The sequence below is a fragment of the Argopecten irradians genome, chromosome 1 (genome assembly GCF_041381155.1).
Source record: "Argopecten irradians isolate NY chromosome 1, Ai_NY, whole genome shotgun sequence".
In the NCBI taxonomy this organism is placed as follows: Eukaryota; Metazoa; Mollusca; class Bivalvia; order Pectinida; family Pectinidae; genus Argopecten; species Argopecten irradians.
In genome coordinates this window covers 2909361-2924673 of record NC_091134.1, presented here as the reverse complement: position 1 = coordinate 2924673, position 15313 = coordinate 2909361, and the positions used below count along the sequence as shown (strand labels likewise).

The window sequence follows — 15313 nt, the reverse complement described above, 5'->3', positions numbered from 1 at the left end:
ACAGGATCATAATTTAATGTTAGTATTAGGCAGATCATATGGCACAGGTTTTGTTATAGTAAGCATTACAGAACGTCATAGGAACATATTTCGTTAAAGTAACATTACAGAGCGTCATAGAACAGTATATGGCACAGATTTATTCGTTATAGTAATGTATTACAGAACGTCATAACAGGCAGTATATGGCACAGATTTCGTTAATATAGGAAGTATTACAGAATGGGGGGGGGGGGGGGGTATTACAAGTTTCAGTATATAGGACACCATGGCATTTCGTAAGTATAGTAAATATTATTAGTAACGTTTATAACAGGCAGTATATGGCACATATTTCGTTTATACGTAAGTATTACAGAACGTCATAGGAACAATATTATCGTTAAAGTAAATATTACAGAACGTCCCATAACAGGCAGTATATTGATTTCGGTTCTAGGCACAGGTTTTCGTTCATAGTAAGTATTACAGAACGTCATAACAGAAATTTCGCCCAGTATATGGCACATAGATTTTCGTTATAGTAAGTATTACAGAACGTCATTAGAAGAAGTATATATGGCACATAGATTTCGTTAAAGTAAATATTACAGAACGTCATAACAGGCAGTAAATATGCACACCTATTTCGATATAGTAAGTATTTACAGAACGTCATAACAAGGTATACATATTTCGTTATAAAGTAAATATTACACGGTAACGTCATAACAGGCACAGAGTATTAAGTTAAAGTATAATATTACAGAACGTCATAACAGGCACATTATTTGCGATATAGTAAGTATTACAGAACGTCATAATAACAGGCAGTATATGGCCATCAGGATTTCGTTATAGTAAGTATATACAGAACGTCATAGGAACCCATAGTTTCGTTAAAGTAAATATTACAGAACGTCATAACAGGCAGGTTTTATATAGTAAGCATTTACAGAGAACGTCCATAACAGGCATAGATGGCACAGGTTTCGATATAGTAGTAAGTATTACAGAAACGTTCATATAAGTAAATACAAGACCAGTATATGGCACAGATTTCGTTATAGTAAGTATTACACAGAACGTCATAGGCAGTACATGGCATTTCGTTAAAGTAAAGTATTACAGAACGTCAATAACACAGTATATTCGGCACAGATTTTCGTTATAACAAGCAGTATATACTGAACGTCCAGATGCACCAATTTCGTTATAGTAAGTATTACAGAACGTCATAGGCACAGATTTCGTTAAAGTATTAGCATAGACACAGATTTCGTTATAGTAAGTAATAACAGTCATAACAAGCCAGTATATGGCACATATTTCGTTATAGTAAATATTACAGAACGTCATAACAGGCAGTAATATGAAGCACAGGCATTTCATTTTAATAGTAATATTACAGAAACGTCATAACAGGCAGTAAGTATGAACGTCACAGGCACATATTTCATTTTAATAAGTAATTACAGAGAACGTAATAACAAGCCGAGTTTAATAAGTGCACAGATTTCGTTATAGAGCAACAGTATTACATTTTAAGCGTAAGTATTAACAGGCAAACGTCATATGGCACAGATTTCGTTATAGTAAGTATTACAGAACGTCCCATAGAGCACAGATTTCATTATTAGTAAGTATTACAGAACGTCATAGGCACAGATTTCAATTATAATAAGTATTACAGAAACGTCATAGGCACAGATTTTCGTTATAGTAAGTAAGTATTAACAGAAACGTCATAGGCACAGTATTTCGTTTTAGTAAGTATTAGAATACGTCCATTAATAGAGCAGTAAACGTCCATAAACAGTAAATATTAGAAGTATGATGGCACATTAAGCATCATTTTCGTTATAGTAAGTATTAACAGAAACGTCATAACAAGCACAGTATATGGCACAAAGATTTCGTTTATAGTAAGAAATATTATAGAACGTAATACACAAGTACGTCATTAAAGGCACAGATTTCGTTATATGGTTAAGTTATTACACTTCTTAGATTTATGCACACACAATATTTCATTTTAATATAAGTATTACAAAAACGTCATATATGGCACAGATTTCATTTATTAGTAAGTATTACAGAACGTCATAGGCACAGATTTTATAGTAAGTATTACAAGAACGTCCATAGGCACAGATTTCGTCAAAGAAGTTAGTATTACAGAACGTTTCATAGGCACATATTTCATTTATAGTAAGTAAACAGAAAGTCCAAAACAGAACGTCATAGGCACAGATTTCATTTAATAGTAAGTATAACAGAACGTCCATAACAACAGTCATATGGCACAGATTTTTTATAGTAAGTATTAACACAGTGGATTGCATAGTCACCTGAGAAGTAATTAAATTTACTATTTTGTAAATCGCAGCACTTTTGTATTAATACCTATGAATATATGTAGATTCCGGATTGATATTTGAGAGAATACGTGATTAACACATTTCATCAGTAGGTTTTAGAATATACATTAAGCTATTTGAGAGAATATAGATAGTATACGTTATGTATATATTTACATTTCAACTGTGAAATTCTAAATTTTTGTTATCTTTATTGAAAAACGCACTGGATTTTTTTTTTCTGTGATTATGTATTATTCTACTGTTATAGTTGTATATTGGGGATATTTTGTTTTCAGACATACCTTTTCATGGGTCATCTTGTCATCTCCTACATGGTCGCATTTGTGACATCACTTGCATTCGAATCCCCCATGATGGGACTGGAGAAGGCGCTGCTCGGAGGGATCACAAAAAAGAAGTAATATACACAGGCAACTGTTGTGTCTATTTATCAATTATAAACAACGATAAATGTCACTTCAAATAAAACACTTGTTGGTAGACAATCGATTAAACTTGATATCTAACATTTCCAGTACGTGTCTTTATCATTTTTACGCCACCTTTCTTTTGCTACCTAAATGAATATCGATGATATTGTTTATAACTTTGTAACCGATTATCATGTAATCTCTCCGGTATTAATGGACTCTCACATTGCTTCAAACGTTCAATACGTTGTTATTATCAGATTGCTGTCATGTAAACATTGATTTCAACAGCACTCACTGAATTTATATAGTTGAATATAATCATTTAATACCTTGGAATGCATCCTTACTGGTCAATGGAATAAATTTTTTTACAGCTCTAAAGTAGTTTGCTTCCGTAAATAGTCTTCAAATGACTGAGTTACTGGCTCCATCGTAAAGACACTACTGAAGACATCGGCTTTGCCTTAATCATTTGTTGTATTTTGGTGTTAATTTCCGCTGATCCATTTCAAATTCGAAAATACAGTTTTAACTTTCAATTTTTGATTTGATATACTTCCCAAATTGGTTGGTTTATTCTTTACATTTCCTGCGATTTTCCTTTCTAGATCTTCCTCAACGTAGATTTTTTTTATATTTGACTTCCGATTTTGTTTCAATGTAACGCTCCAAGCCCTATGATTTTTGTCTCTCTTCTTGTGCGTTCCCCACATGGAGTATACCTTCGCTCTTCCTTACATGTTCATATGTATATAACGAATTTATATATTTCATCATTACCTCCTGACAATAACGTGTCCAAATCTCCATTTTTTTATTTCATAATCACGTATTCTCCTTTCTTGAAATTTCTCCGCAGAATATTACCAAGCGGGATACTTCTTGCTGAAAATATTTTAAAATAACGGTACACTACTGTCATTTTGACCGAAGGAAACTTTCATAATTTATATCTTTAATTTTCCGTGTGATATGAAATGGTATAATATGTTCTGTTAACAAAAAGTCTCATTCTGGTATAATTCTATGTATGCTGTGTATAAACACTATTACGTAAGCATTCAATACAATGTTCACTTTCTTGATAGTTTCTTGTTTCTTGCAACCATCCTATTGAGTATTGTGTGCTTTTGTTGGCCGTTGTTACGGAATTGGAAAGCTTCCTTCGATATTTTCCTTCTTGGGTCTTTTATAGATAAAACCTACTAGTAGACAGTCATCTCCATATAACATAATTTTAATACTGACTTCTCCTATATTATATCCACTTATTTATTTCCTATCTTGTTTTGCGACACCTCTGTGGCGTGTGTCCTCTTTCTCCTGTGTACGTCATGTTTTACCACACATGTAGAAATCAGTCTGCAAATACTAATAATAACATGAAATGTGAAAGGAAATTGTATTATACAACATATCTCACCATCTTTAGTATATCCACATGAATAATTGTTAAATAAAACATTATCTATCAGAGAAATCCCAGATATATTCTTAAAGTTGCTAATGTTACCGCACTTTATACAAGGAAAGGTGAAGTAAGTGTAGAAGGGATTAAATATAGGAGAATTCAGGATTAAAAATTATAACTAAGTGTAGAAGGGTAAATATAGGAGAATTCAGGATTAAAATTAAGTTACATGAAAATGACTAAGTGTAGAAGGGTAAATATATAGGAAAAATCAGGTTTAAAATTATGTTACATGAAAATGACTAAGTGTAGAAAGGTAAATATAGGAGAATTCAGGATTAAAATTAAGTTACATGAAAATGACTAAGTGTAGAAAGGTAAATATAGGAGAATTCAGAATTAAAATTAAGTTACATGAAAATGGCTAAGTGTAGAAGGGTAAATATAGGAGAATTCAGTATTAAAATTAAGTTACATGAAAATGACTAAGTGTAGAAGAGATAAATATAGGAGAAATGTGATATTTAATGCTCCTGATCATTTTTATAATTCAATTATATAGCATGTAAACTTATATATCAAATCCCCAAAACGTTTTTTCTATGTACAAATAAGACATTGTTTGTAATACTGTCTTTAGTAGTAATACAATTATATTAATCTACTTAACTATTTTAGCAAGGCAAGTTTGTTATGTTAAGTACTAATCCTTATGAAATTCTAGTATGACAGTGTGAATGAATGTGTGTGAGTGTGTTATTGTTGTTTATTATAGATATATATATATATTTCATATAACTATTCATTTTAGGCTTGATGGAAATATGTTGTGTCTTCACTTTATGAAATAATATTTTTATTTTCTTTAAGTAATTAAAATAGTAATTATCTCTATAATTATATCACCTAATATATTTAATTTCATTATAAATATATAATACTCCATAATCCCCAATGCATTAAATACTATACATGCAATGCTATATCATTTCTCTAGAAATTATAAATTGATACATATCATCTTTCTACCAAGCCTTACCGGAAGTAATAGAAGACTGATATAGGCATTGCGCCTGTTGTTGATTCATATTTCTGTTGTTAATAAAATATTTCTGAAATGAAATGAATTTGTAGACTACATCTTGACTTCATGGTTTGACCGTATGTACCCATTCTACTGCACTTTAGATGTAGTCAAATAAACATTTTCATCTCTTAGTTGTGCTTTAAAAAGTAAAACTCATACATTACACACTTTGTGATTCTCAAATTGTTGGGAACTTCTGGTGGTGAATAACGTATCAAAAGCTCTTTTTGATTGGTGAGAAAAAATACACCACATAAAAGTTAAACGTTGAAATATTATCATGATATTTTGTTAACGTTAACACCTCTTTTATTATATATATATAAGAGAGAGAGAGAGAGAGAGAATATCATCACCAAGACAGTTCGGTCAATTTTTCTTCCTATATCATCACCAAGACAGTTCGGTCAAATTTATTTCTACTTTATTATATCTATCTATCTATCGAGTATATCATCACCAAGACAGTTCGGTCAATTTTTCTACCTCTTTATTATATCTATCTATCTATCTATCGAGTATATCATCACCAAGACAGTTCGGTCAATTTTTCTACCTCTTCATTATATCTATATATCGAGTACATCATCACCAAGACAGTTCGGTCAATTTTTCTACCTCTTCATTATATCTATCTATCGAGTATATCATCACCAAGACAGTTCGGTCAATTTTTCTACCTCTTCATTATATCTATCTATCGAGTACATATCATCACCAAGACAGTTCGGTCAATTTTTCCACCTTTTTATTATATCTATCTATCGAGTACATCATCACCAAGACAGTTCGGTCAATTTTTCTACATCTTTATTATATCTATCTATCTATCGAGTATATCATCACCAAGACAGTTCGGTCAATTTTTTCTACATCTTTATTATATCTATATATCGAGTATATCATCACCAAGACAGTTCGGTCAATTTTTCTACCTCTTTATTATATCTATCTATCGAGTATATCATCACCAAGACAGTTCGGTCAATTTTTCTACCTCTTTATTATATCTATATATCGAGTATATCATCACCAAGACAGTTCGGTCAATTTTTCTACCTCTTTATTATATCTATATATCGAGTATATCATCACCAAGACAGTTCGGTCAATTTTTTCTACCTTTTTATCATATTTATATATCTATCGAGTATATCATCACCAAGACAGTTCGGTCAATTTTTCTACATCTTTATTATATCTATCTATCGAGTATATCATCACCAAGACAGTTCGGTCAATTTTTCTACCTCTTTATTATATCTATCTATCGAGTATATCATCACCAAGACAGTTCGGTCAATTTTTCTACCTCTTTATTATATCTTATCATCATCGAGTATATCATCACCAAGACAGTTCGGTCAATTTTTCTACCTCTTTATTATATCTTATCATCACCAAGACATCATCACCAAGACAGTTCCGTAAACTTTTCCACAAGTATATTCATTAAGGTTAATATATAACCGTGTTGCTTAGGTCAACTTTACACCTATTTATTAAAGGTTAAAATAATACAATGATAGTTCACTAACCTTTTTCACTTCTTTATTTAATAACGGGTAAACTATTGCCATGATAATTCAATGATATGCTAAGGAGACATTATTATGGCATGTGTAAATCATATTCGTAATAGTTTCAGGATATTTTTGAGACCTAAAGAAAAGCCGGAGCTTCGTCCTAATTAAAAGCGTTTAAATTTCGTGGGGCACACTTCGGAGTCATCCGGAAAATCCTTAAACCAGGCGAATAGTGCCTTCCTTTGTTAACCAAGAGCGACTCCTGTATATATCGCCATATAGCACCTTTCTATTAACTGATCTCGAGAAATGCAATTGCTATATTTGTTTACTGGAGCATTTTTGTTAATTATTACATTGTGAAGTGAAACCGGTGTTTTTTAAAATCTTCATATCGTTAATCTTCAAAATATATAGTGTCTAAAGCATTATCGTTAATCTTCAAAATATTTAGAGTCTAAAACCTTCGTCTTCCTATTTGTTTTTGGTTGTTCTTGTAAAGATTGTTCTTTCCAGTCCGTTCGCCGGCCACTCGAATGCAAGCGAGATGAAGAAGGACACTGTTAAGGTGACAATTGAATGGCCGATGAACATGTATATCTGATGAAAAAGAAATCGAAGAATTAAATCAGCAAGTTCATAGATAGACCAGGGGGGAAGTGACAATAGAGTTGCTACAGGGATTTGATATATTAACTAAACAATTATGTTTACTAAGCTCCTATAGGAATACGCCGATTCCAGGATACAACATTCAGTCAGTTTAGTCATGTGACTTTCATCACCACGTGACTTAATTTAGGGCACATTTGAAACAAAATGGCGGCATATGTAATGATTGAACACGGGTGGAAAATTACATATCATTATAGAACAATTAACATTAATTATCGCAACATATTGTATTAAATTTAATCTAAATATGCACGAAAATTGAATTTAGACACTTCATAAGGAAATGACATGTAAATTACGGCATCAAATGGAGCTGTCGCCTAGCAGTTGGAAATCAGCGGTATCTGACGTCTAACTCACAAATATTTCATAACTTACCTTGGTGCATTTTCCCAAAAATCAATAACAAATAAGAAACACAAAACATAACAGTTTATCTTAGTTCCGTTATCGAGCAAGTATTACCGACTATGACCTTTACCCGGACATTGGTATTCTCTGCCTTAAGTGTCACCGCCATGACGGAAAAATGTGCCCTAAATTTTTCGCGGTCACATGACCAAATCAACGTTTTCTACCTCCCACCCAGAAGAGTTCCTTGTATCCCGGAATCGGCGTATCAAATATTTACTACTACATTATCGTTAATATGTTTTGGAAATACCCATGAGAAAATACATTGTAATTTGTTATCCTTAAATATTTTGAATACTATTACTTAGTATGTTACTCAATGTTTAGAAATGTTATTAAAATTCGATCTTAAAATTAGCATTCAAACAACCATATAGATATGAGAAATATGATAAATATATATATTCACTCTTATTGTATTAAGTTTAGATGTATACATTTTGATATCCGTATCCATGAGTACGTTCGGATAATTCCGTGAATACGCTCGGATAATTCCGTGAATACGCTCGGATATTTCCGTGAGTACGTTCGGATAATTCCTTGATCTGGTTACCTACCGAACTATAGAAATTGGCATATACTCCTTGTCTTAACTGTGCTGCATATGCCATCATGACTAGCGGATGGATGAGATAGGCACACAAAACCAGTCGACTGAGGGGAACAAACGGACTCCACGATAACAACGTGTTTATAAACCCTGAAGAAATAAATAAAGCAAGATTTTACACAACTTACAGGACAATTTCTACAAAAAGCAATACAATTAATTTTTTATTTGTTTTCATACTAAATCCGACTCTCTCATTGGCAGATTTCTCCTTCATATACTATGAAGAAAAATTCAGAGAATGGCGCAAAAACCCCACGTTACCATGACGTCACAATAGAGACGTCGTCGTTGCGTATTGATTTAGAAAAAGTAATCCTTTAGAAAATCAATGGAATCCTACATTTAGACATATTTTATATTATCAAGTAGTCTGAAAAATTAATTATAAGCATTGATGTTAATATATATTTTTTTAAATAGTGACATCAGCTAGTATTTACTATGTTACTATTTTTTTATAAAAATAATGACATCAATGCTTAAATAACAAATAATATTTTATCATAAACTCATTTACCCCGCCTTTTCCATATGTGTCGAAATTTCGGGTTTACTATCGAATAGCCGGTTGTTTTCACGATTTCGCTGGTCATCGCTATAGCCATAAGAATTTGGTCCGTGAAATATTATGACATGATTGAATATATACAATGTACTTGAAGCCCAATCACGAATTTTGATTCATTATTATTCTATTTTTGAGTTTCAGTGCCAATTCGCGATTTTTTACCCGTTAAAATAACCGGATATATGTATATGATATCACGTTAAGGATCTGCTCTACTTTAAGTTTGAGTCGTTTCAACATAGATCAGAGAAAGTTGGAGAACTTCAGATAAAAATTATGAATATCTGTAGCAAGTTGTCATATTTATGCAAATTTTGTAAAATAAAACATACTTCCATTGATTGCAGAATTTTTATATAGGGATGTTTAGCTTTACTGTGGGAAATGGTACTCTTTTGTCACTTTACTTTAAAACTTAAGGGTAATTTGAACACTTTTACATTTAATTTCACCAATTTGAAAAATGACAATTAAAATAGCCAAAATCGTTAGCCCATGAACCCTCATTTCCGTCCAATTTAGAAAGTGCAACCCTTTTCCATTTACGGCTACATAATGGTAGCTATGTTACTATTCCGGGGCAAAATAAGAGACCAATTCTGCAAACAGTCATACATATCAAACAATCCACAGGGGAAAATGTAACTTTCATTTATTATGTATATATCGAACCTTTGTCAAATAGGTCTCCTGAAGTGGTTATAGATTAAGAATGTACATAACGACATTGTTGCACTGTTAAGACGTAACCGTACCAAGTGTATCAGATGTAGCGTAAATGCTTTACACACGTATGGCCCATTCAATGGGAAAATAACATATCTCAAATTATCTATATATATATATATTTACCTGCATTTCCAGTTGCACATGCAAAAACCACCCAGCAGATACACGCTCCCCATACGATTTTGTGAGCAGAGTGTGAGCAGAGTAGTAGGCGACTAGAACTTCAGAGCTCCATTGGTTTCCCTTAAAATCGTCATAGAGGCCATACACTACCAAACAGCCGAGCGAGCCCACAAGCACCCAGATAAAAACGTTTAACGTCTGGAATTGATTTGTTTAGTTAATTAACGATACATTGAATGATTGAATGACTAACATACAATAATACCGTTATCTTTACCATAGGACAGATTACACAAAACATTCATCACAAAGCTATGTTGTATTTTGGCGATGTCCAGGGCAACAAAAAACTATCAAGCGACATCCTGCTTGTTCCGAAAAAATGTCCAAAGAATGCTTCAATATACACAGTCATGAGAGGGTTTAAATTTAGAGTTCACTAACTAAACGATACTATATAAAGTTTACTATTTTTATACTTTGGCCCCGCCATAATCATGCAAACAATTGAAAACAACTCGTAGTTGAACTATATTTGGCATGTTTCCGCCAAAATAATCATCAAACCATTGTAACCAAGCCGAAACGTCCCCGTCTAGATACTTTAAAATCAAACAACAATAGTCCCCGCATAAACGACAATCAAAATAGTCCTCGCATAAACGTCAAACAAAATAGTCCTCGCATAACGTCAATCAAAATAGTCCTCACGCATAACGTCAATCAAAAAAAGTCCTCGTCATAACGTCAATCAAAATAGTGCTCGCATAACGTCAATAAAAAACGTCCTCGCATAAACGTCAATAAAAAAGTCCTCGCATTGTAACGTCAATCAAAATAGTCCTCGCATTAAAGGCAATGCTAAAAACTTGTCTCTCGCATAACATGTTTTATTTTATTTTTTATAAATTCAGATCAAATTATTGAAGGTGTGACCCACAAGAGGACCGGATATTCCACAAGTCGTCAAGCAACAATAATGACATAACACGCACGCGCTGTAAAATGTATTTACGGAGCTCTTGATATTTCATGCAAAGTTTCCCTATTTTTACATACCACAGTCTGGTTGCTATGCAAGGGAGGGCCGTCCCCCTTACATGACCCTGGCTGTTAAGTAGACGTTATACATGTCAAATGAATTAAATAGGAGGACCCGTGTAAATGCATTTGCACTTCACAACATATTGATGACATATAATAAATGACAAAATATAACACTCAATATAATGTACGAACTGGAATTGATGTCAAGACGTGCTAAACTATATCTGATTTAATTCAAACTATCATTATTGATAATGTTATTTTCTCTTTGTTTCTGGCTTTCCTGATTGGCCTATGGTCTTTATCGTACGTCATAGGTACTGTGATTACGTAATCGAATTGTCAAATGAATTAAATGTAAATGTTCTACAACATATTGATACATTTAATAAAAAAAATTAATCAATAAACTAATATATATATTTATATTTATATGGTCTTTGTATATAGGTACTGATTACATGTATATAATTTGAGTATTTAATATTCCTTTTAATCCAATAATAACTTTAAGATAAACTGGAGTTATCTACTCTTTTTTTATGTTTTTTTTTTGTTTCCTTCTATTTCTATACTCTTATGATCTTTTGCATATGATTAAGTATAAAAAACCCTCCTGTCTTAATGTGTTTATACCGCTCTTTACAATTCTTCTTTTCATGTCTTTCACTGCTTATTGAATAAAACAAATATTCATAATCTATAATCAAACAATATGAATTAGATACATATTTATAGTTACTAATATAACTACTTGATTCGCGGAAAAGTCAAGTGTAGGCCTAGCCTGTTGTCAAATCAAATATTGTTAATGGTTAATATACCTTCTTGTAAAAATAAATGTAATACTTTTAAATTTGTTGTTGATAGCAAAATATTTACGAATGAACTTGAGTAGTATATAGGTTTTTGACAATATCATTTTAACACGTTTTTGGATGATGAGTAAGCGTAAAGTGGTGTTATCGCATAGAACCTAAACATTATTTATACCACTTTACAACGTCATACTAACTTTTGCATTCACTCTACAGTATATAGTTCTATTGGCATGCCTACATTTTTTTTCATGTCATAATCATTACTTTATTTCTGTCTTAATGCCTACATTTCTATTTTTCATTTGTAAAATTCTGTCTAAATGCCTACATTTCTGTTCGTGTCTTTTGTAATTTCCGTTTAAATGCCTAGATTTCTGGAATTTTTTGTTATTTCTGTCTTAAGTCCTACATTTCTGTTAGTTTTTTTTAATTTTTCATTTTTTTGTTATTTCAGTGTAAATGCCTATATTTCTGGTTTATGATTTTGTAATTTCTATCTAATTTCTATTTTTTATTTCTGTCTAAATTTCTTTCATTTCTGTTGTTTGTTTTTTTTTTTTTTTTTATTTCTGGCTTAATGCCTACATTTCTGTTTTTTATTTTTATTAATATCTGTCTTAATGCCTACATTTCTGGTTTTTTTTTTAATTTCTGTGTGAAGGCCTTCATTCCTGCTTTTTTATCTATGTGTTAATGCCTACCTTCCTGATTTTGTAATTCCGTCCAGTCTTGAAGAGAATGTACCCAGTGATTAAACCTAGAACATAGGGAGCTATGTGACTGTACGGCTTGAACAAATATCCATTGTGGAAGTCTTTGGTTTGTTGTATGTTGTTTAGATCGCTTTCGATGTTACTGAAATTAGGAATATATTACATGTATATTATTTTGGAATTATTGTATTATACTTTTCTAAGCAAAATATAAAGCTCTGTCTAAAATCTACATACATTACATAATGATTTGTTCTTCCGCCATATGCAGGAACCATTATCATTAAGTACGTACAGAGCTCAATGATTAAATAAGCGACTGAAAAATGTTATCAAACGTCGCTAAATTCGCAGTGATGGTATTCTTGTTGTATTGTTGTTATTAATATCGTAGAATTTGTTATTCATTTTCTATGTTCCGATGTTTTTATTGTATCATTGATATTTATGGTGTATATGTTACAATTTCTACTGAATATTTTCCATATACACTAATCTATTTTGTACCTCTACTGTTACTATTTTCGTATGGTATCGTGGTCGTTTCAATGGTATCCTTGACATCGCATCTTTAACTAGATAGAGGATGTTCATTGTGTCTTGATGTATGTCAAATATATTTCATCGAATGAGGTAGAAACTTCTATCATACAGGATGAAATATTACTGGTATTTAACAAGAAACAAGGGATATTCTTTTTCTTGTATTTTTACAGACGTATTTGTCTTTTATTATTGATAATTACGTCGTTTTTCGTAAGCCTTACGTCATATTTCTACTTAAAATAATGACGTCATTTTTGCGCTCAAACTCAAGAGGTAACAATCAAAATTACTATTTCCTCTGGAGTGATGTACAGATTATATATCGCTTTTATATCTCCTTAAAACCCTTATATTTCACTGCCACAAATATAATAAAATCGGGTTTTACATTAAGTATGGTTTCCAATAGATACTTACAATGTTGGTTTTGGGACCATGATTGTGTTTGTAGGCGGGTAATCCATTGCAACGAATACAGTAGCGACCGTACCTCCCGCCAAGGCAAGGCTACTCAAAACAGCTCCGATCTTTTTGGAGCTGTCAAATATGGCGATTACATCTAAGTTAATATTAATAAATCGATACCATTATCATTTACAGAGAAAAGTTGCTAGTGGGGCTGAAGGTTATTATTATCTAAATAAACTGTAACAAATAGAAAGCAAGGTGAAACATTTCCAATGGCAAGATCAAATGCACTTATCAATGCATATTTTATATTTACAAAGCATGCAAAAATTCTCTTTAAAGTGACGTCAGCAGAGAAGCAGATTACAAAGGTTATGATAGATCGATAGAAGGCTACTGAGAGATACGTGTATACTCACAAGTAAACATGGAACTAATAAAAGAGGACTAAGAATATACAACTGCATGTCACAAGCTATATACCACGACCAGGGGAAACACTGAAATATATGAAATAGTGTTAAGTTTTATGATGAACATACTAATAAACACTCAAGTAACTAATTTGATTAAATTTTTACATTATAAAGATTCACAAAATTCCGATGTACTTACAAGACTCATTTATGATAGTGGATTCATTCTTGTATTTCAATCGTGGTCATAACTTGAAGCAAATGCGGAGTGTCAATTTGGGCCCTCTGGAGGCCATGACGCGATAAGCATTATTTTTAGTTTACATATTCCCGGGTTTTAGGGACATCATGATATGACATATGATTAAATTCAGGTCGGAGTCCATTGTTAAGTAGTTGGGGAATTAAATATGAGGGGGCAATTTTCGGGTTTTTTTTTTCGAAGGCCAGGTTTTGTTGGAACCAAATGATATTTTTGAATGATTTTTCATTACTAATGACGCATTTATATATTGAAAATAAAACATTTTGGTAAATATGACAAAATATAGGTCACAGTGACCCATTTTTTTGGTGAAATGTCATTATGTAAGAATAAGTTTTCATCTGGTGCCAATAATATGCCAGAACAAAAAATGTGTTATATATATATTATTAATTTTTATTGCATTGTGCAATATAATTTACATACTATAAACTTAGGCAAGAATTATTTGAATGAGATCGTATAAGGGAGGGGGAGCAGGGGGGGGTGGGGGAGAGGGATTTTTTATTGTTTAAACTTAAACACCACGATATGTTTTTTCAAACATATGTCCAGGGGTCATATACCTTGCTCAAATATTTTGCTATAAAATTTTGAAATGCAATAATGATTTTGTAAAAATGTTTTAAATGTGCATTTTTTTTACATATAATTACATTCTCTCAAATGCCATTCATTAGAGAAAAATAAAATATTTAAAAGCCAGTTTATCTTAATTCTGAACATAACAATACATTTAATAGGTGTTTTAAAGTTTAAGAAAATAAAAAAATAGGTCACTTCTGACCTATGTTTTAACATTAAGTTTTATTTTCTGAAATGTTTTGCTTTCAACATATAAATGCATCATAATGCATGAAAAATCATTCAAATATATCATATGATTCCAACGAAACGTGCAAAATAAAAAAAAATTGCCACTATCGTTTAACCCCCATTATTCAAAAGGGAACTTTCGTACACCTTTTCTAATCTTGTCGAGTGAGCTGTCTGTATGATAAATAGGCTTAATGTTATTACGTGTATTTGTGTGTTATTATTGCGCAATCATAGATTCGAAACGTCGACTTGTAATTGTCTGTGGGACAACTTATAGATGCTCCACCGCTGACAAATGTTTTTTTTCACTATCAAAAACAGGAGCAGACGATTTAGTATTTTTCTTTAGTTAC

General features: G+C 31.8%; 1 protein-coding gene across 1 annotated transcript in view; it reads right to left on the bottom strand.

Moving 5' to 3' along the window:
• Positions 1-6638: 6638 nt before the first annotated feature.
• LOC138315207 (uncharacterized) overlaps positions 6639-15313 on the bottom strand; it is a 40240-nt gene continuing 31565 nt past the window's right edge. Inside the window, 7 exon segments of the mRNA XM_069256056.1 lie at positions 6639-7400; positions 8450-8592; positions 9926-10004; positions 10007-10123; positions 12495-12648; positions 13470-13593; positions 13885-13960. Coding sequence (XP_069112157.1) covers positions 7275-7400; positions 8450-8592; positions 9926-10004; positions 10007-10123; positions 12495-12648; positions 13470-13593; positions 13885-13960 — 819 coding nt within the window. The 3' untranslated portion in view covers positions 6639-7274.